General features: G+C 46.0%; 1 protein-coding gene across 1 annotated transcript in view; it reads left to right on the top strand.

The window, feature by feature from the left end:
- TGFA (transforming growth factor alpha) overlaps positions 1-8740 on the top strand; it is a 47405-nt gene extending 38665 nt beyond the window's left edge. The window contains exons 5-6 of the mRNA XM_005285215.4: positions 139-248; positions 3246-8740. Of these exons, the coding sequence (XP_005285272.1) occupies positions 139-248; positions 3246-3253 (118 nt within the window). The 3' untranslated portion in view covers positions 3254-8740. The remainder of the gene's footprint in view (positions 1-138; positions 249-3245) is intronic.
- The last annotated feature ends 19123 nt before the right edge of the window (positions 8741-27863 follow it).

The following is a 27863-nucleotide window of genomic DNA, read 5'->3' as shown; positions in this document are numbered from 1 at the left end:
TTGGGGTAGCGGAGAGCAGAACTAAACCCAATATGTTGTGAGATGGTTATTGCTGAACAATAGAGACCTCTTCATTGTTGTGCACAAGCTCTTTGCCTTGTCTCCGTCCTAACACCCCTGCCCTTAATTGCATTTCAGCTGCTGTCAGATAAGAAAACATTGTGAGTGGTGCCGAGCCTTCATCTGCAGACACGAGAAGCCCAGCGGGCTCCTGAAGGGGGGAACTTCCTGTTGCCATTCAGAGACAGGTAGGAGGAACAATTGTCGTACCAACGGCTTCCTTCTAATAGTTTCATTGGCTGGCCGTGGAGATGGAGATCCTGTTAAGGAGCTGAGTTCCGTTTAGCGGGCGTCGGTAGCAGGCAAAGTCCAAATGATCCCTCTTCTATTATTATTTAACTTGTCTCTCTCCATACCCATGGATGATGTATGAAGCCTGGCAGTAGACATTATCAGATTCTTCAAAGGAAGGTGCCACCATCTTGGTCAACACCCCGGGGACTTGACCCGGGGACCTCTACAGCTAAAAGCGTGAGCTGCTACAGTTTTTGAGCTAAAGAGTCCAGGCTGCCTAGCGCTGCAACAGACTCCTATCCTAGGTGGATCAGGCACGGAGGCGGGCCTGTGTTGGGATTCCCTCCAAGACTTTTTTTTTTTCCATTCATCTGCCCAAGAACTCAGTTTGACTCCAGATTTTTTCACTTGAGTATCTTTATTTGGCCTACAGCAAAGCTGTGCTGAGTTGATCAGATTCAAGCATAGGGGGTGGATATAGAGCATACCACACACCCAAAGTTGCACAAAAAACCTCTTCCTTTTTATATACATATACACATTATGTTGCATTTACTGTTTTGGGGATTGGCTTGGTTACTGCAGAGGTACCAATCCCTGTACAGCGTGCTCTAGACACGGACTGTCCATGTATGACTTCCTCTTTACGTTCCAGGCTTATTTTGTCCATTGTAAATGGCTCCCTGGGTGTTCCCCCTCATTTTAGCTAGTACAGACATTGTCTCTTATCTTATTGACCCATTAACCTAGCTTAGTTTTAGCATGGACATTCTGTTCCCAACCTCCCATTCCATTTACCTCGCTAATCTTGTCTCCCAAGAAATGAGGCCTCACCTATGTCTAATGACTCATGTCACGCCGGGCCTACAACCTGTAACACACTTACCAGGGGGTTATATCTGCAGTAGGCAGTTATGGGAGCAGGATCAATGGGGTAAGGTAATGTGAGCATCAGTACACTTCACCCTTCAGCGTCCTCTATTAGAATGGCCCTGTTTACCTCTTGGAATGCATCTGAGATCAACCTTTCATGCATTTAAATTTTTTTTTTATTGCATTCCTACCTTTTGGGGGAGGGATAGGTGAGGCTGACTTACCAGGTAAGTTAGAACTGCTGAGCAACTTTGTTTCTTAAGTGAGTTTAGCTGGCATTTCCAAGATGCAGGGTGGTGATACCTAGCTCTTATATAGCAATTTTCATCCATAGATCTCCAAGCTCTTTTGCAAAGGAGGTCAGTATCATTCTCAGTTTTACACATAGGGAAACTGAGTCACAGAGGGGGAAGTGACTTCCCAAGGTCACCTATCAAACTAGTGGCAGAGCAGGGAGTTGAACCCAGATCACCTGAGTCCTGGTTCAGTGCCTAATGAAGTTATTTCACTATATCTTAATGTTGCCATAAAGATGAAGATGTTTAATCCCCAAAGGATCAAAAGGAGGTGATTGTAAAATGGCATTGGTGTAACACTGAATCAGGCCCCATTGGGTCTGGTCATGTGAATAAGCGTTGCTGGCTTAGACCCCATGCTGAGAGAAATGGAAATAGTAAAGCACATAGAGTGAGAAGTAATATAATCTAATAAATTAGTAAATCTTATTTAACTGAGGGAAGATTTCAAATGTGCAATGGTAGCTACCAACCTTGGGAAATTGCATCTTTAGGGGGATATTTTCAGAGTCTCCCTTTTTACAGACCACCTGAATTTATAGTAAAGCATCTTTTGAATGTGGAGTGATTTTTGTTTTTTTACACCCTTTAAAATTGATTTACAAACCATTTGGCATGCCTAGTTAGGGTTACTGCATCTGCGTGTAGACAAGTCTCATTTGTGGCACTAAATGAGCATTGATTGCAAGAGATTTCCAATGACACTGAAATAAATCACAACCTTTTTTAGCATCTCTGAAAATACAGCTTCTGTGCTTTTGGCAGTTCGGTACAACGTTTTCTTTGTCAGCGTAGGGGTTTTTTGCACAACACGTTGCAATAAATTCAAGGTGACATATGACATACCGTCTAGGCAGGGGCCAGAGTTATTCTGGATCTTTTCCTGTTTTTCTTTAATTTTGTCTCTGCTCTAATTATTTATCTTAGTCAGCCTGGATTATTCATTGCACTCACGAAGGAGACTGAGAATTCTGTAGAAAGCGTGTACTCCTCTTATTGTTAGTGTTTTGCGTTTAGATTATTAGATCTATTTATAATGGCAGCTAAGGTGCCTTTATTTGTCCTGGATTTATATAGTGGTCTCCTGAGCGGTTTGTGGCTATATCAGGTGCTACAGATTGTAGGGGGAGGTATTGTACTTTTTCATACGGTGAAGGAGAGAGCGCTTTAGACTTCCATCAAGAGACGGGGAGCCCTTATCCATAGATTAGGCAGTAAAACAGCAATGTCATTTGAACGTGAACTTTTATGAATGAGCAAGAAGGAAAAACAAGCTATCTACTCCCTGTCCTTTGTATTAAAATTTGACTGACTGACTGAGTGATTTTGGTTGCCCAAATTAAGCAGCCTGGTCTTCAGAAAGTGCTGAGCACCCACCCTCTGAAAATCAGACTGTTCTTAAATGCCATAAGTTAGGCACCCAAAATCATAAGTTATTTAGCCCCTCTGGGTTATTGCTGTAATGGAATTTCTAATGTGTTTAACCATGGAGCACCGACGGTCAGAGATGCAACCCAGTGCTCAGGGTGTCCCTAAACCTCTGACTGCCAGAAACTGGACAGGGGATGGATCACTCAAAATTGCCCTGTTTTTGTTCATTCCCTCTGAAGCACCTGGCACTGGACACTGTCAGAAGACAGGATACTGGGCTAGATGGACCATTGGTCTGATTTAGTATGGCCGTTCTTATGACTCTTGCCTTCTGATGCTAGACTAGAGCCAAATTATGCCCTCGTTTGCTCCCACGGAAGTAGGTTAATCCTTGTGTTTTTTATTCTGCAGTGGTCTGAAGGAGAATTGGATCTGACCAATATATTAATTGCCATGGCCAGATGGGACTACTGCAGTATAATAAAGGAGGCCTACCCCATTCCAGAGAAGAACATTTTTCCACGGAAGAAAATGCTCTGGAGGGGACTAGTATCAAGCATACGCTACATTACCTTGACTCTTCATATGCATCCTGTATTATATGCTGAGCTTTCAGAACCTTGCCAAATCGAGGGCACCATCTCCATGGGGCTACCCAATGTGAAGCCATGAACTAATGAGTAGACCACGTCTCCGCAACCATGGAATCTTAAAGACTGTTTTACAAGACTTCAGACTCGGACACAAGAGAACTGCACGTGGGTCAGCTTCATGTTTATGTAGATGTGACAATTTGTGTGGTGGGGAGTAGGTTTGACACCAGTGATTGGGGGGGGGAAAAGTGTGTACAGTTCAGGTTGGAGATAGCTTATGAGAACAGTCTGTCAGTATCTGTCCTGCTTTGAGACTTTACGGAACTTACCTGAAGGCTGGGTCTTTGGTTCATGCATTTGTTACATACTCATTGGGAGGAGCAGTTGCAGGTCTCTGTTTTCAAAAGGGAGAACCCAACGCTTTCGAAGGAACATCCTATTTGCCTGACTGCGATTTTTTTTTTTTTTTTTTTCCTTTGTGCTGCTGCTGCCATTGGGACATTCGCCCTGCCAGATGAGATCTGGGGGGTAATACGGGACGAGGTGAACTGGCCAGGGTTATCCTGTCCCTTTCTGATGATATTCAATTCCTCTTCATCAGGAGACAAGTTGCAAGAGAAAAATAGCAACGCTTGAGCCAGTGTGTGTGTGTGTGGGGGGGGGGGGGGGGCGAAATGTGTTCACGCCCCACAATCCTTTGCATTTTAAATGTGATGGCAGAAAATATTCCAAGTTATTGAGGCAGAAAAATGTGTTTGGGGGTTAAATGTCTTTGGTGTTCTTGGAAAGCTGAAAAAATGGGACCTGGAGATGATAACCATAACAAAATGGCGGCCATTGGGGTGGTGGAAATCTAGGCATTTAGAGCCTGATCCAAAGCTTATTAAAGTCTTTCCAATGTCTGTAATGGGTTTGGATGAGGCCCTTAGACTTGTGGCTTTTTGCATTTCTTTATGCTCACTAGGGACCGTTCAGAAAACTTTAGGAGTTGCTATGTTATGACAGCAGAAAACCTAGGGCCCAATCCTGCAAACCCTTCCACATGGGAATAGATGTAATTGGATAAGATAAGGGGGGTTTGATTTTGATCTTGATCTTGCTTACACTGGTGTAACTCCATTGGTTACTCCTAGTTTACTCTAGAGTGAGATCAGAATCAGGTCCTCTTAAGTAAATAGGACTATTCCCTGGAGTATGGATTATAACTTGTAGGTAAATGTTTACACACACCTAGTCGGTCTTTGAGTCTGAGAGGATAAACACACACTGTACATGATGCAATTGGATAACAAACTTGACAGTCCCACCTGTGAAATATTCTTCTGAATGTTGATCTGAACTTTCCTTCCAGATCTGCCTGGCAAAATACAGTCCTAAAGCCAAATTCACTTTTATGGGCCTAAGTGAGGCCTATCCCTCCACTGATGTCAGTGAAGTTTCCCAACAGGTGTAAACAGGGGAATTTGTCCCTAGGTTTGTCCTGATTGTTGAAGAGCATAATTTCATCCTTTTTGTTTAGAAGCAAAATGTTACAGGAGGAATGCTTGCAACTTTAACCCAGATCATAGTAAGGAAAATAGGAACAACAGTTTTGTTTCCCATTTATCTTGTATAGAGAAACAACTGCCTTACTTATTCATTTTCAAACTCTTACCTAAAGGAAACGACAATCTTATGAACTTCTGGTTTCCTATAATATAGCAACCTAACAACTGGCACCAGAGGAAATTTCAAAATAGATATACACAAGTGATGGTTTGCGCCATAATCTTAATTGAGAGAGATCAGCATGTTTAAACCCTTTGCTGGACCTTGCGCCTTGACTCGGAGTCTGACGCAGACTTACAATGAACCTGATTCTACACCTATTAAGTCCACTCCCCTTGATTTCCTATGGAGGCAGATTGACCCCCAACCAAGATGGCTTTCGTCAATCTCTGCCCAGGATTTTTTCCCCCACTCAGTTTAATTCTGTGATTTATTTTTAAAGCTGATTTGAAAAAATAATTTTAAGATAGCAGCATCTCTGTCTGAGAGGTGGATCTGGATTATTCCCTTTGGCAGTGAAGCTGCAGGCACTGCATCTTGAGGGTGTGGCAGCAGGGTGTGTGGTCTGGTCAATTTCTGAGCTGTCCATGTGACTCCATCAGTGATTCTAGGAGTCTGTCAAAGAGGAAAAACCCAACGCATCTAATGTCCTGATTCTGTAAAGCAGTCCTGATCAGCAAAGCACTTAAGCAGTTGCTTAAAAACTTTAAGCAGATGCTTAAGCGCTTTCCTGAATCGGGGAGTAATTACTGAATTACCCACATTTCTCCGATATCTTCTAAAACATTCGAGGGCCCTCTCTTCTGTTGGCTCAAAATGACTGGAGAAGAAATATCTGAACTGAAGTGCCATGTAACTGTCCTGCAGCAGCTTAATAATTCTGCTCCATCTGAGATCCCTTAAATCTCTGTTTTGTAGGGAGGGACCCTATTGGTCTGTTCTTGGTTTCTGAGCACTTCAGGAAACTTGGGGCCAAATTTCCTGCTGGCATAAGTGGCCATAAATTCTATTGATATCAGTGGCACGCTGACCATTTCTGTTGGTGGCAAATTCAGCCCTTAATATTGAAGCGGCGTTGCTGATGGCCATAATTCCATGGCTGTATAAATAGCTTAGCCCTGCTTTTTAGGACACGGGCGTTAACCTCTAACATAGGGCTCCCAAGAAAAGTTCAACCTCCTTTTTAGTGTCCCTTTTCACCGTAAAACATGCAGAATGCTCCAGCCAGGAGGAGGGGGGATGGTGTTTTTAGCACGCTGATGCTTTTTAAAAAAATTGCATTAAAATGTCTTATGGAAGCTGTGCATTGAGGGGCCAATTCCACAAGGGGCCAAGTCCCTTATGTTGCCTCTGGCCAGCTCTCCGCACCCTGCAGGAGAGTGCTCTTTCTCTCTGTTTTGCTTTTTATATGGGGAATAAGACTAAAGAATTGATTTCTTGTAGCCTAAATTATTTAGGCTTCTCTTCACGCCTTGATGCACGTGCCCATTGGGGCTGTTATGCTTTATTTCACAAGCCTTGTTCCTTTCATAGACCTGACCCTGCAGCCCGTACCAACATACATGAGCAGAGGGATGGTTCTTGTGACTAACAGTTGGGCTTGTAGTTCTCTGACCGCCCCACCTTGTCCTCAGACCTTCCAGGGATGGTCCTTCTCAGGAAGATGTATTGCCATTAGCGCTGGGTGCACCCCAAGAAGTTCATAGAAATTCATTCAAAAGCCCGAGTCAGATTTGCCTTGTGGATGATGATCTGACACTCTTCACCCATCCCTAATGGCGGCATGGTTTTAAGCCTGACTGCTGCTTTAACATCCAACTCGGATGTTTCGCATGTTAAGATGGCACTAACACACAGGTATCTGATACTCAACTAGGCATGTCTCCCCTAGGGGCAGCTCTGTCCCTCTGTATTACCTAGAAATATATTGATAGGCAAGAAGCTCACACATGCCTCCTGAGTTGACCCACTAGTGGGAATGTTCATGCATCCACTAATTCGATCTTTAAAAACAAGGGGGAAAGATCCTCAGCTGATGTGAATTAACATATTTCTATTCACTTAAATGGAGCAATCCCAGCTGAGGATTTAATCTAGGTTTTCAGACACTTTCCAGCACTGAATCCTTGCCTCCTCCCCCCTCTCCCCCCCAATTACACCCCACTAAAGAGCAATTCGAAAGGACCATGTGTATATTCTATCTCCTAATCCATTCTGGGATCTGCTCCTTGCAATTATTTGACCTTCCAGGATCTGATTTTTAAAATGGTGGTGCTTTTAAGAAGATACCTAGATATTTGACTCAAAAAGTGGGATCACACTTCATTAATATGGAATGTACTTTTAAAAAAAAATCATTGCCTAGTTGAAGAGGGAGTGGAAAGGACAGGGGAGAAATAAAGGTTCGTGTGACAATGGGTATTAGGTTCACAATTTAAAATGAAGATCTTAATTCCTCTTTTCTTTCCCCACAATGGCTTTTCCATACACATAAGTATAGTCTATCCTGTGCTGTGTTGCAGGCTTTAAATTAATTGAAACTGTTCCAGGATAAGAGATTTAAAATTATGCTTGTTCCTCGACTTTTTCTTTACTGGTAAAGTCGCAATGCAAGGTGAGGGAGAGCTAGGAGATGAAATAAATTGTGGACTTTTGGCGGTAGGAAAACAAAAAGCTACTGGCTGAATCTTTGCTGTCACTGAAACCTATGGAAGTTTTGAAGTTGACTTCATTGGCACAGGGGTTCGGCTCTATGGGTCTAAGGCAATCTGGAATTATGTTGCAAAAGGGTCTCGTTGAATGTAACGTTGGAAAGATGAGCACTTCTGGTGACTCAGCACATTAAGTCCTGGTCCCATTGTTTTGCCCTCAACCTCCGTGTAGCCGAGATTTCAGCCTGAGCGTTTACAAAAGAAGACCGCATGGCCTAGAGTGCGCTCTGTTACTCTGGTGTGAATTCAGAGTAACTCCATTCATGGGGGAGATATTTTAAAATCAGTGGGGTTAATCCAGATTTAACAGCAAAATTAGGGTCTATATAATTTAACTACGGGGGAAAAAATCTCATTGGAGCTGGCATTTCAAGATCAATAAATGTGATTCAGTGGGGAGGGGTGGGGATTTTTAAAGTCACAAAGGATATCTGTGCCCAATGTCCACAGAAGGTCAGTGAGAGTTGGGCACCCAACTTCTACATGTGCCTTTTGAAAATCTCCCCACTTTTTGGAACATTTTTGCACCCATAATGTGTGCGTTTCACCCAGTGTCCCTGATGTTTTGACAAATTGCCTGAAATGTGTAACTTGCATTTTCCCCCCAATTTTGGATATTTTTACCAAAAAAACCTGCTGTTCGGTTTTTAAAATATCACATATTTATTCAGTCTCGAAATTTTATGGCACTAGGACAGAACTACCACCTCATTGCAGGGACCATGCTCATCTGAGACCGATGATCTCTTATTAATAATAAAATCAGCTTTAATTCTAGGAAACTTCCTCCAGCTGGTACTCTAACCTCCAGTTGAATTGTTAACCTTTTTTTAGTCTCTAAGTTTATTATAAATAACCAACCTGAAGCTTTTTTTTCTAGTCATGGTTACTCTGTCATCTGTATATGTTGCACTGAAAAAGTTAATATTTAATGTTTTAATTTATTTTGTGTGGTTAAATTAATTTTGATTTCTGTACTATGTTGTGATTGGCTGTTTTCTCTTTAATACCTGAATTCTAGTTACTTAGAGTGATAAAGTACACTTTTTTCAGATTTTTTTTTGTCGCATTTTTATTGCTTTGAAAGGAACTCCAGCAACCTGAGGATTACTTGAAACTTTGAATGTTCCTTGGTCCCAGAATGAATGGATTTTCTTCTGTGGTGTGACAATATTAAAATATGCTGAGAGGGATTATTAGACAAGAGAACCTTGGAGATAAGAGATGCTAAAACTCTTTATCAGCTTGTCTCTCCAATGGTTCTCAATCTCTTCCTTGCTCTTAACCACTGTTACATCAGTAAAAATAGCTTCAATCTTCCATCTAGCCATACAGAAAGTGAGTAATTCTAGAATTCCTCTTGAGATTGAGAGCCCTTCGTCTAGTCCACGTGCCTGCACAATGCGAGATTGTTCCTTACAGTATAGTCCTCAGTGCTTATGTTCACTCCAGTTTAAAATGACCCAATATTACTTCACCATTTCCTCCAAGACGCTAGCCTACAATGTAAGGGCTCCATCCTACAAGTATTCTTGGTCATAGCTCTTTATACCATGAGGTTTTTTTAGGAGTCGGCAAAACCATTCAATGGGTTATTTTCAACCATATAAGCATTTTTCCATTTTAAAAAAACAAAACTCAATTCAAAGCTCTTCACAAAATTAATTGAAAACAGGTCATGGTTTTGTTTTGTTTTTAAACCAAAAAAACCTTTTAAATGTGAAATGTTGACCAGCTCTACTAAAATAAATTATAATCCAGCAAAGCAGAAGTTTGGTTCAGCAGCTGCCCACCGTGGTGGTCCTTTTTGCACACCGGTTCATGTGTAAAGGCAAGCCTAGCTGCTAAAGGTCTACACTCTTTTGAGATACAATCTGAACAAGCTCCGAGTTTCAATTCCAGATATAGGTAAAGGTTCGGGGTTGGGATTGAGCTGAGCCAGTTTGCGAAGGTTGGTGCAATCCCTGGGAAGATACGTAAAGCACTATTCAAACACTAAGGATTTTTATTCACATCTCCCTTTATTGGAATATGATGGAGAAGAAAACATGGATGGAGGTAGCTGGTAATTAGAGGGTCATGGTGAATGATGGTAGGGTAGGAAGGCAATTGAAAATCGATTAGTCACTGTCTTAAATTAGGTGTAATGCCACATTTGTTGCACACCTGCACTGCTGCTAGTGAGTGTGTGTAACAGGGCCCAGGCTGTGCCTATCCACAGCAGACATGAGTTTGTTACAGCCCCTGGGTAGAGAGAGCCTTGGCTGTTCAGCCTAAAGTGTAGCGGTTTATGCTTTTAACTCTGGAGGTGCCTAATTCAGCCCCTTCTGAATCCGCCATCATAGTTGCACTGGTGTAACGGAGCGCAGAATTTGGTGCACAGAGTACAGGCCAAGCTTGCCCCCTGAAGGTCTGTCTACACCATACACTAAGCATGGGGTCTGACTCAGTTTTGAGTCCAAGACCCCCTTCCACCCAGCTGTCTTCTGCAGTGTTACTGAGCATGCTCAGTCCATGTGCGTATGTTCCGTACCAGGCAAGCAGCAAATCTGAGGTGGGGGGGGGGGGAGGTGCACGTGGGTGGGAGAAGGGCTATAACACACATGAACAGGCTGTACAATGTGAGAATGGCAAATGTCGTGCTAGTTCTACACTGTCTGGGGGGGGACAGGGTGGGTTTGGTTGGGAGGCAATTGGCTACAGAAAAGTGAAGATGGGGGTGGGCACTGAAGGGAAGCGGATGAGGAGAAAAGGGCAGGAGAGCAGAGGGTGAGGGGCAGGTGTGGAGTGGAGCTGAAGTGAAAAGAATGGGTGGGAGAGGATTGGAGCAAGCAGCGCAGTGAAAGTCTGGTCAAATTTGTAGCAAGTTCTCTGAATGTCCAAAGACATTGGCTGCTGCTGTAGCTGCCCCTACCTATTAGGGTCTCTGGCTGATCCTTCCCCACTCTTTTCCCCCAAAGATGTCATTTTTTTCCCTTCTGGGTTCTGATTGAGAATAGTGCAAACTTGTGTTGAAAACCATCCATAGTTGGGGTGGAAGAGCAAATGGACCCAATCTGACCAAATTGGGTTTGAGACTGCTGGTGTGTGTTTAGTATCCGAGGGGTAGCCGTGTTAGTCTGACTCTGTAAAAAGCAACAGAGGGTCCTGTGGCACCTTTAAGACTAACAGAAGTATTGGGAGCATAAGCTTTCGTGGGTAAGAACCTCACTTCTTCAGATGCATCTGAAGAAGTGAGGTTCTTACCCACAAAAGCTTATGCTCCCAATACTTCTGTTAGTCTTAAAGGTGCCACAGGACCCTCTGTTGCTGGTGTGTATTTGTTTGTGTGACTTTCCTCTGATCCACACATGAATCTGATCCAAACACCTCTCAGATCCACGGAGAGAATTCAAGATCTGGATCCAAATGGTGTGGTTTATCGCCCTGCTCTAAATGCTCCTCAATTGAAATACACCAATAAATAAACAACTGTGGTTCCTTTTGAATCTTATACTGTAGTGACTTCATTTACAAGGAATGATCCTTGTTCTGGGTGGAAAGAACCAGTCCTGGTTCTGTGCTGCGATTTAATTACATAGACAAGGTGGGGGAGGTAATATCTTTTATGGGATCAGAAGTCGGTCTAATGAAAGATATTACCTCCCCCACCTTGTCTCTTATACTCTGACCAACACTACAAACAACAACGGTATCTACAATTAACGTGGATGAGGGGTTAGCTGGTTTAGGAAAGCAAGCACAGAACTTTTCACAGCTCAACGACCATTCAATCCAGAATTGGGGTGAGTGAGTTTTTGCATTTCATTTGGTGCCCTCATTGAAATGGATGGAGGGTCTCTCTCTCCTTTGTAATTGTCCAGTCTCCTTGTCTTAACTGAGAGTTGCAGTAGTAAGGCCAAGACAGGATTACCCTGGGATTATGGTTGTATATAAATAATAACTAGCCTCTCAACCCCTGGAGGTCAGTCCTTTCCTGCAGGCCAGGTTTAAGGTCCTTTAGCAGCCTAGTGCAGGGGACATCTGTACTGTAGGTGTCCTTGCTGAATCTCGAAATACAAAATGGAGTTGAGACGTTGGTGTCTTCCTGAAGCACTTTTTAAACAACCTCCAAAAGTGGGTGAGAATCTAGAGGCCTCATTCTTGGCCTGGCTTTTCTCCTCTTTGAGTTGTTTCCCACGGTTGCTAGCAGTGCCTGTTTCAAAGAGATACTAATCACAAACCAGCCCACACCATTTTGATGGTGCTTAGCCCTTATGGGTGTCGAATAGGCCTTGCTCAGCCAGCTGACTTCTTGGCTTGCAAGGCCCTGGAGAATGATTGTATAAGAGGCGGCTGGCTAAATTATAGCCTCAATTGTTGTTTATCTGGCAGTAGCACCCAGGAGCCCCAGTCATGGACCAGCACCGCACGGGGCTAAGTGCTCTACAAACAGGTGAGCTCATTTGGCAGGGATTGTTCAGCCAAAATGATTGTAATGGGTCCTTCTGACCTTAAAGTCTGATCTCCTTCCTCAGCCACACCCTCCAAACGGGATTTTTGAAGGCGATCATGTACAATCTGATCGTAACAAAGAGCAGAGCTTCCATCTTTCTATACACTTCTAATGAACAGTTGATCTATTTTTCATCGGGTGCATCGACATTGCAGCTAGGTACATGCTTCCCAGGGTGGGTGGACCACACACGCCAACTCTGCTCAATCTAGTGCACTCAAAATAGCAGAGTAGCCAGGGGTCGCATGGGCATCAGCTCAGGATAGCTCTGGGTGGGTTTGTACTCAGGCGATTAGCCCTACCTGCCACCTGTGTTACACGGCTATTTTTAACGCGCTAGCACAATGAAAGCGAAGCTCGTGCCCAGCTGCAGTGTAAACGTACCCGTAGGGAATTCAGTGATGGTGGAAGGTGGCAAATGACCCCAGAGCCTTGCAGGAGGGAGTCCTTTGCTTAGCTATAGTGTAAGTATCAAGGCCATAACTGCTTCTTGGGCTCGAGCAGATCCTTTGGGAAGACAGCCATTCTTCATTTAGAGTGACATAGCAATGGGGTGTCCACCACACCCCTCGCCACAAAGGCAGGCTGTCAAGGTTAGAGCCACATGACTGGGAGAGATCTGAACCCAATGCATCCAAAGCAGAACCATACAACCTGGCCACCAGCTCACATGTGGTGGAACTTGAGCGTGTCCCATTTGGAAAGCCATCCGCTCGGAACTGAAACGCTCCAAGCGACGGAGGGAGCCTCCTTGATCGTCGCTTTGAATACAGCTTGTTACTAATGGTTGTCTACATCAGGGATTTTGGTCTCAGGATAGTGCAAAGCCCCGGGATCGATGCAGTGCATGGGCCTGGCTGGCCCAGGGAGAAGTTACATTGCATCATCTGTACTTTGCACAGGTGCAATGCTGCTACACTAATGTAGACTAGCCCTTATGTCTTTCAGTCACAGGTTAACCCATGATGGCAAATGAAATAAGGACAGCTGGGACATTTAAACCTAGCCTGGGGGCAGGTTTGTAGCTGGGGTTCTCAAACTTTAAAATAGAGACTAGAAAACAGCCTGATTTCTCACAACAGTGACTTTTCTCAGGTGGCAAAGCCAGCCCATGGCTCCCCAGGAATTCTGCTTGATCCTGCTAGCAGTGACCTGGGTCCTTTCTAGCAGCACAGCATGGCAGAAGCTACATCGGGGTGAGGGTTTTTCTTTTAAAAAAAAAAAAAAAAAAGAGAGAAATTGGTAACAAGCTGTCCCTCTGCACGATTACAAACCAGAGCTTCCCAGCAATGGGGGAGGCCTCTGACATCAGACACTCCCTTTGTTGCAGACAGTATCATAATTGTTCCCAACGTTCAGACTCCTGGCTGCTCCTGCTGATACAGCTCATGGAAACTGGACACAAACAAAGGAGGGCAAAGATTAGCTGCTGCTGCTAGTTTCTTGCTCCTCCTTAGTTACTGTGGACCTGAAAGAACCGGAGACAGGCCAGAGAATCACACCAGCCCCGGGAAGAGGCAGGTCTACGTGATCGGTGACTCCCCACTAAGTTACATCACTGCATACAACCCCTGTAATTTGACAGTTTGTTCTTGTTCCCATGGGAATCAATGGAGGTTTTTTTAACTAATGGGTGCAGGATTGGGCCCTGCTTTGGCAATGGTATGTTAGCCCATGCATTTGAGCAGCTGTAATATAATAATTAATATATGGAGATTATACTTATCTCATAGAACTGGAGGGGACCCCAAAAGGTCATTGAGTCCAGCCCCCTGCCTTAGGGTGACCAGACAGCAAATGTGAAAAATCGGGACAAGGGTGGGGGGTAATAGGAACCTATATAAGAAAAAGACCCAAAAATCGGGACTGTCCCTATAAAATCGGGACATCTGGTCACCCTACCCTGCCTTCACTAGCAGGATCAAGTACTGATTTTGCCCCAGATCCCTAAGTGGCCCCCTCAAGGATTAAACCCACAACCTTGGGTTTAGTAGGCCAATGCTCAAACCACTGAGCTATCCCTCCCCCCTCTAACACTAAGCAGGCATGTAAGCAGGCCCCCCGAAGTTAATGGCGGTGCTCAGGTTCCTAAAGTTGGACATTTGCTTAAGTACCTGATTGACCCACGGTCTAATGCGATGAAGGGCTGAGCATGCATCAGCTCCCATTGTGCTCCCCCCAAGATGAAGCCCCAATTAAGTTCGCCATTTTTAAAACAAAACAAAAAAATCTAAATTCCTGGCCAAACCACGCAGCCCAGCTCCCTTTTATAGTCACATCAATAAGCTCATTGCAGATAGACAGAGCCTCATAAGCAGTAGCAAGAGATCCCTGCACCCAGCTCGGAGCTTGGCAGCCTTTTTAATTCCCCTCCCAGTGGAAGGTTGCCCTACTTTCTCTTTGTGTGCGTTATCAGTCAATAATTTGCATTAAGTCTAAAGCGCCGGTGAATGGAGCCGGTGGGCCGGGTGTTAGAGGCTGTTAAATCACAAGGGAGCTCATTAGCATTGATGAGATGAGAAGAGCCACTGAAGCAGAATTACACGGGTTCCCCCTAGCCTGGCCTGGCATTCTGTTGCCATGGGAAGTCCCAGGCCTAATGATGACAATACCATCCATATGAAATGTACAGAGTAACATACAGGGCGGAGTTGTCTTTCTCATTAGACTCTAAAACAGACATTGGGGGTGGGGCAAAGAAGTAACAACTTTTTACTCGGTCGGGCGAGAGGCTAACAATGGAGGAACGGCTGCAGATGCACTGACAACTGGAGAGCGACTAGGCGGGAAATGCATTTTGAATCTGGTTAATTCTTTGCTGAGTAAGGCCCCTGTCATGCTATTGGCTGTCAGAGGAGAAGCAGGGGGTGAGGTTTGCAGAGCCAGGAGACGGAAGAAGATAGGAACCAGTATGGATGCTGGTTTGTATAAAAAAATCTAGAAGGGCTGCAATGACTTCTTCAGTAGAGCTACTCTGGATTTAAACCAGTGTAACTGAGCAAGAAGGGGGGAAAGGATGAGCCCGTGGTTAGGGCCATAGACAGAGTTCAAATTCCTGTTCTGCCTCAGACTCCCTGTTTGACCCTGGACAAGTCACTTAGGGTAATGTCTACACCGCAGTCAGAAAACCTGGGGCACCCCATCTCCGATTTACCGGGGCTCAGGCTGGGGGGCTCAAATGAGGAGCGTAGAGGTTCAGGTTGGAGCCTGGGCTCTGAGACCCACCCCCTCCTCATGGGGTCTCAGAGCCTGGGCTCCAGCCCAAGCCTGAACATCTACCCTGCTACTTCTAGCCCCACAAACCCAAGTCAGCTGACTCGGGCCAGCTCCGGCCATGCTGTGTGTCTTTTATTGCAGTGTAGACGTACCCTTAGTCTCTTTCTGGGCCTCTATTCCCCATGTGTAAAGGGGGTGCTGGAAGGATCACCAGATACTGTGGTAATGAGGGCCATATAAGTACCTAAGATAAGATAGCGAGCAGGATGGGCTGTTTGAACTGCTATATTAAAGTGGATTGAGCTGAATCATCATAGACAAGTCCAGGCAAAGCTCGTATTTGTGTTACAGGTGACTAGAGGGCACAGGTCCCAGTGGGGCTAGAATCCAGGGCCTGCCCTTGGTCCCATAAGCAAAGCTTTCAGGACCAGGGCCACAGAGAGAGAGAGTCCAGGGGCTGAGGAGTTTACAAGCTAAATAGCCATGTTAAACAAAGGGTGGGAGGGGAAACACAGAGGTGAAATGAGTGGTCCAAAGGAGGTTTGTAACAGAGCTGGGAAAAATAATAAGAATACCTGCCTCTTTGAAGCTCCTTTCATCGGTAGCTCTCAAAGGAGATCGGTATCATCATCCCCATTTTACAAATGGGGAAACCGAGGCAGAAAGCAGCACAGTAACTTATCCAAGGTCACCCAGCAGCAGAGACAGGAATAAAACCGACATCTCATGCCCCATCCAGTAGACCACCTTGTATCCCATTAGGGCCTCACTTTACAAGCATGGATATAACTGACTTGCCTACCCCACGCACCAGTTATAAGGTCTCTGAGCAATCCCTTCCCTTGCCTTGAGCCAGTCTGCATCCTTCACCTTTCCAGTTCGTTCTTCCAGATAGTTACCTTGAAGATACATTGCCTGCTCTAGCCAGGAGGGACGCACGCACCATCCTCCTGCAAAGGGCCAAGAAAAAAAAAAGTAGATGCAAATAAAAAAAAACAAGCGGAAACCTGCAGTTTCCTGTTGCGCTGGGAGACTGCAGTACTACATTTCGGCCAGCATGCAGCGCTGTCAGAGGCTAGAAATCAGCTGCACTCCCAGCCCACTGCTGTTTGACCTTCCATTCAGCTCTGCCTGGTTTTCTGATTTCTCCTCTGCTCCTTGAGTCAGCAGGGAAGTGCAATGTTACAGCTCATTCCTTCCTGGAGAGAAGGCTTCCCACAGGTAGGAAAGCCCCCAAATCTCCATTTCTGTAGCCTGGTGGGTGGGAGAAGGAAATGGAAACGGAAACCAGCTCTGCAGAGAGGCCCTCCTTTCTACCTCTCCCTGGGTTTGCTTATCAGGCTTCAGGGCAGGGCGGGTCCAATATAGAATTAAGACCCTTGTAGGTTAATGTGCCCAGTATGTGACCTTCTCCTTTCTCCACACTACCACTGCTGTCACTGTGCCAAGTCTGGGTGGTGTCACGCAGGGACAAGATGAGCCTTGACCCAAGGGCCCTCCACCCTGGATCTGAAATCTGGAGCCAAATTGTGTGTCTTCAGCCCATTCTTAATCAAAAGACATCTGTGGCCAGAGGTGGACATCAAGAGCCATAGCAAGCAGTGGAGCAGAATCAGTGGCAGGGCCTTCCAAGGAGCTTTACCCTTACTGGGAGAAAGAAAGAAAAGGTGGAGGAAGCAGATAGACTTAAGCCAAGGGGAGGGAGAGCCAGAGGCCCATAACTAGTGTGTGGAGCTAAGCAAGTCGGGATTTAGTTGGGAATTGGTCCTGCTTTGAGCAGGGAGTTGGACTAGATGACCTCCTGAGGTCCCTTCCAACCCTGATATTCTATGATTCTAAGTCAGTTACATGCATCACATGCAGTCTCAATGCATGGGTTCTAGCATCAGGAAGGTGGGCTCTTACAAGTCAGCTGAGGTCCCAGCAATGGGCTCCATAACAGAGATAGATGTAGTGACAGGCTGAGAAAGGGGAGCAAGGCTGGTAATAGGAAGCATCTGTATAACCAAAGGATGACCAAGAGTAGCATCCAGAAAAGGAGAGTTTCTTGTCTAGTTCCCCTTCCTTCCCCACCCCCCAATTGGTTATTATTTAAAGGGCTATACAAATATGTGGTTTAGTGAATGGTTAGAAAAGGGGCAGGGAATCCGGAGTCCTGGCCTCATGTTCCATTTTTGTCACTGACATACTCTGTGGTCTTTTGCAAGGCACTTCCAGTCTCTGTGCCCAGTTTCCACATCGGCCCACCACAGCTAATACAAGTTTTGAAGCTAGCAGAAAAGTCTTGTGAGATCTAACTAACGTGTGTTCCTGGATCACAATTGCACAGTAGTTTCCTGTGTTCGGGGGGAAGTGAAACCAAATCCAGATGTCTGAATTCCCTATTGGGAGCTGAATTTTGCAGCATGGTCTCATTTCTAGCAATCCGGAGTCTTATAAGAATGGCCTGACTGGGTCAGACCAATGGTCCATTTAGCTTAGTGTCCTGTCTTCTGACGATGGCCTGTGCCAGATGCTTCAGAGAGAACAGGATACGGCACTTATTGAGTGATCCAGCCCCTGCTTCTGGCAGTCAGATGCTTAGGGACAACCAGAGCATGGGATTGCGCCCCTGACTAGCTTAGCTAATAGCCATTGATGGACCTATCTTCCATGAACGTATCTAATTCTTTTTCAACCCAGTTATACTTTTGGCCTTCACAACATCCCCCAGCATTGAGTTCCACAGGTTGACCGTGCGTTGTGTGAAGTACTTCTTATGTTTGTTTTAAACCTGCTGCCTATTTATTTCATTGGGTGATCCTGTGGTTCTTGTTATGTGAAGGGTATCTTAAAAGGCCTCTAACCCCAAAATATTGAATCGTGATCAGCAACCCAAAGCTGCAATGAGCCAGCGAGAGTGAAGCAATTTGTTTTTCTCTGTCACTGATTTTTTTTCCTTCAAATTTTGCAAAGGATGTGGGTTTGCCACTTCCATATGCTTGTGTGACTAATGACCAGGGATTGTTGTAGGTGTGATCAAAGAGATACATTCCTAATCTATTTTGTTAGTCACTTTGATCTCACAGTGTACTTGGGAAACATGTGAAAAAGTCATAAACAGCAGTGGGGGGGAACTTGTTGATGCTGCATTCATTTTTGACTTGTCATTGGGAAATGGGACTCTGGATACACCTTTCCAAAGTATCGGTCGCTCTTGATTCTGGATGCTAGGGGTTTTGGGAGAGGCAGTGTGATTCAGCGGCAAGGATGCTAGACTTGGGGTGGGGGGGGGTCAGAAGAGTTTTGTTTCTGGCTCTGCCGCTGATTCACTGTATGGATTTGGGCAAGTCACTTTGCCTTGCTGTGCCTCAGTTTCCTCATTGGTAAACTGGAGATACTGACACTGCCCCACTGCTATAAAGTGCCTTGGATAAAAAATGCTGACTAAGGGATAAGTATCAGGGGGTAGCCATGTTAGTCTGTATCTACAAAAACAAGGAGTCTGGTGGCACCTTAAAGACTAATAGATTTATTTGGGCATAAGCTTTCGTGAGTAAAAACCTCACTTCTTCGGATGCATAGGATAAGTAGTCATGCTGTGATGACCTGTGATTGCAACCATGCAGTTTCTGTCAGTTGAAAGCACCTCCTAGAAGACTCGAGGGTACATCAACATTGCAGCCAGGGGTCCGAATGGCAGCTCATGTAGACGTACTGACACTAGCATTCTCCAGCTAGCTCTCTAAAAAGAGAAGCCAGGATGCCACAATGCAGGCTTCAGCGTGGACTGCGCAAGCAAGTACGTACCCCGGGGGGGTGGGGGTCAGGCTGGAGCAGCCCATGCTGACATTCCCCTTTTGGCTTAGAGTCAATGGGAGCTGCAGGCTCTGGGCCCCTCTGGAAATCAGGGCCCGTACTCTGCCTTTCAAACACAGAGCAATGGTGCGCAGACCGTGTTTGTGTGGCCAGAAGAGACTTATGCAATCAGTGGAATCCCCGGGGTGCTGTCTGGACTCATGTTTGTTCTTAGCAGAAGGCGAAGGAAGGGCAGCGCCACTGAATTCTTTGCTCCGGGTATTAATTGTTCCCTGGGCAGTGATTCAGCGGTGAGGGCGGGATGCGAGAGAAATGTAAGCTATGTGCAGAGCGACTTCCTTCTTAGGACTATTCCCAGTGAAACTCCACCTGCAGGTTCACTAAGGGACATGACCCAGATCCTCAAAGTTATCTAGCTGCCTAACTCCCATTGGTTTCAAAGGGAATTAGGTGCCTAAATACTTTTTGAGGATCTGGGCCCACATCTCTAGGCCTTGGGGGAAGAGAGTGAGAGCTGGGAGTTGGGCTGAGTGAACTGCATTGATCCAGGTCCTTGAAATTCATAGAATCACAGAATCGTAGAAGATTAGGGTTGGAAGAGACCTCAAGAAGTCATCTAGTCGAACCCCCTGCTCAAGGCAGGACCAACCGCAACTAAATCATCCCAGCTAGGGCTTTGTCAAGCCTGACCTTAAAAACCTCTAAGGAAGGAGATTCCACCACCTCCCTAGGTAACCCATTCCAGTGCTTCACCACCCTCCTAGTGAAAAAGTTTTTCCTAATATCCGTCAGGTAGTTGAAGGCTGCTATCAAATTGGGTAGCCCTGCGATGGTGGTTTGTGGGCTTGGCTAGAACACTCTGATATCAGTGACTTTGAAGCTTTGCAGGACCTTTCTGACAGCCCTGGCTGAGACCTGGTCAGTGGGAATCACAGTGAGACCCCCAATCAACCTTCCACAGGTCATCTGCTTCAGAGCTTTCCTGAATCAGGGCCTCCGTGGTTCAGTTCCACATCTGTAAAATGGGGATAATCATACTTCCTCTGTCTTCTCTATTTAGATTGTCAACCCTGCAGGGCAGGGACTGTCTCTTAACATGTGCATACACAGCACCTAACACAGTGGGGGTCCCAGTCCTGGTTAGGGCCCCTTACTGCTACTGTAAAACAAAGAATAGCAAGTCACTACTTGTCTGATGGGGCTAGGAGCCAGCAGACCATGCGGCTTCATATCCCTGAGTCACCCACGCCCACATTTTGGGGGTAGTTAATCATAAAAGAAAGAGCAATCGGGGGTAGATAATCGTTGTGCACTCTCCATGATGTTTACATTGGAAGACCAATAAAACCAGAGCTAGCAACAGGCAAATCTCTCTGATCTCTCCCAGGAGCAATAAAACCTGAGTCTATAACCGTGTTTAAAGGAGAACAGTAACAGGATAATAAAAAAGTTATTTAACACCTATGTTACACTAGCACTTAAAGCCACAACCAGGTGGACTCCCATATGCTAGGCACCTTGCAGACATATGAGAAATGACCATTTGAGCTGGTCAGAAATATTGCGTCAAAAAAATTTTTTTTGATAACTGCCACTTTCATTGAAATCAGCGTGTTTTACCGAACAAGTCGATTGTGGCGGAAATTTTTTTAAAAGAATCTTGAAAAGGGTGTAACTTTCTGGTTTGATGTCTTCTGACGTCGCATTTTTCATTTTGAAACACCATTGATTGTTTTTCATATGAAAAAAGCATTTTAAAAAAGTGTTAAAATCAGCACAAAACGTTTCCATTTTAGCAAAACAAAATGTTTCAATGGGCCCCAAATGATCCCCCCTCTCCCGACTTCCATTGCAAAGAACATTTCAAAATTTTTGTTTGTTTGTTTTCGTTCTGGTTTGGAATGAAAAAAATTTTAAAATTGTGGAATTTGTCATGACAAGGAAAAACCAGTTCCTGACCAGCCCTAGCGGATGCCTCAAAGAGCTTAAAATCGAAAAAGACAAGATGTAACAGGTGGATGAGACAAACAAATGGGTCAGGGTGGAGAGCAGGGGAAACCAGATCAACCAACTAATAGAGGATGCATAATTCCTAACCAGTCCATAGCAGTGATTGCAAGAAAAATTTGTAGAGTGGAGTGCTGTCCTCATAGAAATCAATGGCAAAACTCCCATTGACTTCAATGGGGTCAGGATTTCACACAGATGCGTTGCGGTGGGTGCCCCCATGCATCCTCCTCTCTCTCAGTCATTTTGGATGTATTGAACTGGGCGATCTCTGATCTGAGTGGGTTTTAAAGTTACACTTCCGCTTGCTCAATCTACAGTGGCTTATTAAACATTTTAGGTACAGAAGTTCTTGGAAAATGTTACCATGTCTCAAAACTCACTCGCCTGTTCAGATCCTGAGAAAACACCACACAGTTTCAGTCTTGATATTGTAAGGAGGGTTGGAAAGGCTTGTACCATTTCCCTTGTCTTATCGTAACAAGATTTCTCACAAGGGAAAGGTTATTTTAAGCCGTCTTCTGCTTCAGTACTATTTTTTTCCTTTTAGGAAGGATGAACCACATGTCTACTTCCAATATTAATACTACTCAGCTCTTATAGAGCACTTTCACCCACAGACCTCAAAGTTCTTTCCAAAGAAGGTAAATAATAGTATCCCCATTTTAAAGAGGGGGAAACTGAGGCACAAAGTGGGGCAGTGATTTGCTCAAGGTCACCCAGCAGGCCAGTGACAGAACCAGAAATAGAACCCAGGTCTCCTGAGTGCCAGTCCAGTGCTCTATCCGCTAGGTGACACTGCCGCCCCTGAATGACACTCTCTGCAAGCACATGGGGAGGAGCTGGAGTCTGGAATTACCTCCAGCGGAAGCACAGGAGTTAAAAGGGGGACAAAGCATGGTTTTAAATGTTGACTACTTCTCTGAGCAAGGGGCCAGACCATCCCCACATGCCAGCAGACCAGGCTAAGGAGAGAAAAGGCAGATTTCTACCTATCTAGCACAGGAAAGGAGAACAGCTGGGTTATTAAAGAACTTCTGGCCTTCCTGACCTCAAAAGACCTCCGCGTGGGCAGAATGCTACAATCTCTCTCTAAGCATGTCACATCATTGATAGACTGTGACACCAATTTGGGATTAGTATGCAGCCACGGGCGTGGGTCATCAGCCAGTCCTGAGCTGATCTCCAGCTGCCATATCTGCCGATCAGGCTTCCAGCCCTCTACTGAATAAACCACGTGCCTCATGCTCCCCAAACGCATCCCAGAAGCCTTTGTGCTGGCTGCCTCCACACTGTGGGGGTCACAGTGTGCGTGGGAGTTCTAAGGACCAAGGCAGGTCTTGCTCCCCTTTAAAGTCAATCGGTATTTTTTGCCTCTGACTTTAGTGGCAGTGGACCTGGGATGACCAGCTTCATGTTCAGCACTTTCCATCCGTAGGTCTCACGGCCCTTTACAGAGGCAAGTTAATGACAGATTGGTGAGGCAGATTGCCTGAGGCCTCACAGGAAGTGTGTGGCAAAGGTGGGAGTTGAATCCAGCGCTCTGGAGTCCCCTAACCATTGGACCTAACAGCGCTGCCTCTTTCAATCTCGAGCCCCTGAAAGAGCGGGGAATACAAAGTTTTCTTTGTACGTTCTATATATAGGAAAACTATTTATTAAGGAAGTTGTAACAGGGTCACAAATCATGGCCATGTAAACACGTTAATCATTACGACACTGAATTGATCTTTTTGTTTAGAGAAGTATTATGCAGTAATAGAGTCATCAGTCTTTCTATTTAGCAGGGTGTTACAGAGTGGGCCTCTTTACACTACCCAACTCAGGCTGCTTCTGGTGACTGTATTAACGTGAGTGAAACTACAGACTCTCCTCAGAGTTATCAGATCAGGCGTGTCTATCAAACATTAACATTACAAATATATATATATATTTTAAATTGGCTCAGACTTTGGTGCTCATTCTGTCTAGCTAAGATATTTCTAGGGTCCCCGTTTCCATCGTATCTGAGCCCTTTGGGATCTTTAACACAGCCCTGGAAGAGAGGGTGGGGCTGTTACCCCATTTTACAGAGGGAGGCCTAATGCATAGCAAGGCTAAGTGACGTGCCCAAGGTCACACAGGAAATCTGTGGCAGAGCAGGGAACCGAAACCACGGCTCCCAAGTCATAGGCTGGGGCTATGGAACCATCCTTCCTTTCATTAGGCCCTTTTTGGTCATTGAATTCGAACTGCAAAGGCTTCGACGCAGCAGCAGCTGCCACCCAGCTGCGCAGAGGTGGGCAGAAAGCAGCCAACTCATGCCACATTTACGACCCGCCGCTGAAGCGCTGGGTGTCTTTAAAAAGAGTTAACAAGGGGCGGGGGAGGAAACCGTTACCGTTGCTCTTGCGAGTTTTTCCGGGCTCAGGACGTTGGGCGGGGGAGGAGACTGGCATGCCAATGGACTGATCTCGTTTATAGTTGCGCTGGGACCCAGGTCACATACCTCTCGGTTAATAAATGCTTTTGTAAAGCTTTGCGGTATCTGTTTGTTAAGTCTGGTTGTTGGCACCTCCTGCTACTGAATTCCTTTTCCTTGCCCTGCAGTGCTCTTTGCCTCTGCACCTCGCTGCTAACCAAGGATGGCCTTAGGCATAAGTAACTTGCTCTTAGGGGGCAGCATGGCCTGGTGACTACAGTACTGGACTGGGACTTAGGAGACCTGGGTTCTACTGCCGGCTCCGACCTGAGCCTGGACACATCTCTTGTGCCTCGGTTTTCCCATCTGTAAAATGGGATAATGATCCTGACTTACTTCGTAAAGCACTTGGAGCTCTATGGATTATAAACGCTAAGAACTATGATTTGGGGTCCCTATGACATGATGCTGCAACATCTAGGCCTCCCTCTGCAAAGCAGCCTGGAGGTCTGATCCCATCCCACTCTGGTAGCCTAAAGAACTACAAACCACAGGTTCATCCAACATGTTACCACCTCTTTATGTATTTCCGTAACTTTGTCCATCAAGCTCTTGTAGAAGAGCTGGTGAAGCTTAATTCTTCTTGGGTCCTGGCTGCCAGAAACAAACACGAGCCAGGGCATTCTGTACCCAGAATAGCAGTTGGTGTTAAACCAAGTCACGCAGCACAGTCCCTTGTTGAATCCAGACAGATGAAGGTTCCTAGCACATTGGAGGGATTGTTAGGTTACCAAAAGTGTTGGCTTATTTCACTGCTGGACCACCTCGAAGGGGAAATACTGGACAGCTCCAAACCTGCTTAATTTTTTTTTCCTGGTGCTGCTTTATTACTTATCTAGCTGGCATTGCAGGGCTTGTTTGTTTGGGGGGAAATATAAAACAGAGGGAACAGAAGATCTTATAGCATTCTACTGCCTAATAGGGCTGCTTGTCCAAAATATCCCCTTTTAAGCCTTAGTTGTAGGGCCCAAATTCGCCTCTGCTATATTAAATTAATCCCACTGAAATTAATACGGCTACTTTGGTGTCCTTTGACCAGATGTACTGCCCCGATCATAAGAACATAAGAATGGCCCTACTGCATCAGACCAAAGGTCCATCTAGCCCAGTGTCCTGTCTTCTGACAGTGGCCAATGCCAGGTGCCCCAGAGGGAATAAACAAAACAGGTAATCATCAAGTGATCCATCCCCTGTTGCTCATTCCCAGCTTCTGGCAAACAGAGGCTAGGGACACCATCCCTGCCCATCCTGTCCTCCATGAATTTATCTAGTTCTTTTTTGAACCCTGTTATGGTCTTGGCCTTCAAAAGCACTTAGCAAGCTGAGATCAGGGCCCCACTATACTAATTAAGGGCGGTGTAAGAGTAAGAGACAGCCTCTCTCCCAAAGAGCCTATAGTCTAAATAGACAAGTGACGGGCGAGAGGCGCAGAGCGATGCGACTTGCCCCAGGTCACCCAGTGACAGAGCCGAGAATAGAACGCCAGTCTCCTGACACCCAGTCTTGTACTCTGTTTACTAGACCAGTCACTGCCTCTTAGGTGGAGTTAGGCTTCCAAGATCTGGCTGCCATATGCAATCGATCGGGGTCTTTTCATTGGCTTCAGTGAGGTTTAGATCAAGCCCGACTGCTTACGCGTTGTTAGTGCCTAGATACTACAGTGATTGGTCCTGTTGATAGATGAGGTGGCTTGGGTGTGCTCTGGGAGAAGAGGGATTGGAGCAGAGGATGTATGTGTGGCAGAGAAGAGAATTTTGAAAATCCTGGCCCAAGTAGAAAGGTTAATAATTCTTTTCACTGTAGTAACAGGGTCGCCTCTGCTTCATCCCAGGAGAGGCGCTCTCAGCACTTTCCAAATGCCCTGTTTGTGGTTAAGAATGGATTATCCCCAGTATGCAGATGGGCAGACTAAGCCACAGAGCAGCCATGGACTTGAGATTCAGAGGTGCTGAGCACACGGCTCTCATTGACTTCAGTCCCCCTCAGAGAAAATCAGGCCAAGATGAGATCATACAGCCAGAAAGCCATTCCTAGACCTCCCTGACTTCAGCTTCCACTCTAACACGGCAACCCCTCTGATACTTGACACTCTTTAGAGGGTTTCCCCAGGGGGTGCGGCTCTGATCCACAGCACACCCCACTGAGCAGTTAGGACAACTGCCGCTGGAGGTCTCACGGCCCTATGTCATGGGAGTGTGACAAGGGGGAACCCCCCTCTGAGCTCATCAGCAAGCTGAAACTGGTGTGTCACCATTGGCTTCAGTTCCTGAAACTGCTGGGACTCTCCCATGTGATGCCAAAGGGCACCATCTGTTAGCAGGGCATACCAGCGCGAGAGGTGATGGCAGGACGCATGGCGTGGCAAGGAAACATATGTAACTGGGAGTCACGCGTGATTTATAATTGTCGGGCAGTTTGGATCATGAAGGGGAATGGAAACCCTTCAGCTAACGGAGAACCGGGCAAAGGAAAGGCTAGATCGTGCGTCTGAGAGGCAACTGCATGTCACAGCTGTGGCGGGGCCTGCGTGGAGCAGATTTTACCAGGTGCACACCAGGTGATCGGCACGCCTGTTGCCAGGCAGGGCTAGAACAAGCCCTAGTGCTTGAAAATTCTGCTCTCCCTTTAATAATTAACTCCCCCTCGTCCCCATCCTCCATAAAGCACATGTTGATTTGCCATGGAAAAAGTCCAGCACGCCTTATCTGGCAGGGCTAATGTGGGCACAACTCCCTTTGCCTTCTGTAGGCGTGCCGTCTCGTTAAAAGCATCAGGTTTGATCAATTGCACTTTGCTTCTGTAGCATCTGTAATCAGAGTTCCTTAGTTGTCTGGCCTGCGTTTGCAGGTCAGAATAGGTGTTCAGAATGGGCCCTTTTGGTCTTAATATCTACAGATGATACCTCTGAATTAATGGTGCTTCCCATTTGGTCAGCGCCAAACTCTACAATGATGCAACAAGAGGGCTCGGGGAGACCTTTCTCTGGTCACCTTTCGTGCCTCCGCTTCCCATTCTCCTCCTACTTTGCCATTTTGTTGCAGCCTGAAATAATGAGAAGGCGGGGGATGGGGCAATGGAGTAAGGATTGCAGAGTTCTCTTCCTGGTTCAGAGAGACAGTGTTCTCTAGTGGTCAAGGCAGCAGAGTGGGGGAGTCAAGATGGCCGGTTTGGGGAGGGAGAATTGTCTAATGCTCCAAGCAGCAAAAGTAGAACTCCAGGTTCTACCCCTCACTTCAGAGATCATCCTGGGCCCATCACTTCAGTTTCCATGGGAAGCAGGGGTGATGAGACCCACCTATAAGTTACTTGGAGAAAAAGCCCTGTGACCAACTTTTTGTTTATGTCCTTCGTGCAGAAAAGTCTTCATGGCAGCTTGAGCGAGAGAGAGAAACCGATTATCTAAGGATGAATGACATAGCAGTGCTCTTTCTCCTAGGCCAGCATTATCCACATAACTCAGCGTGATAAAACGGAGATGTGCCGCAGATATTAAGGCAATAAAGATAACGCCAGAGCTATGAAGAATGCTTGTTTTACTAAAAATAGTAAGTGAAGGGGGGAAAGCAGATCAGATCCTAGGCCTTATAGAGAGTAAAGATAATGGAAATAAGAAGAATGTGTGTCGTTCGAAACAGCAGATTCTTGGGAACCTGCCAGGTGCACCATAAACTGGAAACCAAGCAATCTAGGCAATTCAGAGCTAGATCAGCAGCTCCCAAACTGTGGGACTTGGGGTTGTGCCATCAGGGATGGGATCACGATCCCAACTGAACGTATGAACCAAATCCGAACGCGTCCGGACCGCCTCTACAAAATGGCGTTCTCCGTGCAGCATGACCTCGCGTGCACCGTATGGGCAAGGTCACACCGCATGGAGGAGGTCATTTTCTAGAGCTCGGCTTTCCGTTGGGGGCCCGCAGAGGAGCTGCATCTGGTCCAACCTCCAGCAGTCTAGCGGTGTCGTGATGGAGTTGCGGGAATCAATACGTCTCAAAGTAGGGTCAGGCCGGCAAAAAGGTTGGGAACCGCTGGGCTTGCCTAACAGCAGATAAACACGAGCCTGGCTAATAGCAAAGGGGTCTTGACTGTGGCTGGCAGGAAAGAAACACTGCCACTGCCCTAGGTACAAAGTCAAAATTGTGCGTATTCTTCCCAGAACCAGACTTGTTCCCTTAGGGCCTGATCCAACCCCATTGTACT

The sequence above is a fragment of the Chrysemys picta genome, chromosome 2 (assembly GCF_011386835.1).
Source record: "Chrysemys picta bellii isolate R12L10 chromosome 2, ASM1138683v2, whole genome shotgun sequence".
Lineage (NCBI taxonomy): Eukaryota > Metazoa > Chordata > Testudines > Emydidae > Chrysemys > Chrysemys picta.
This window is presented reverse-complemented; position numbering and strand designations above follow the sequence as displayed.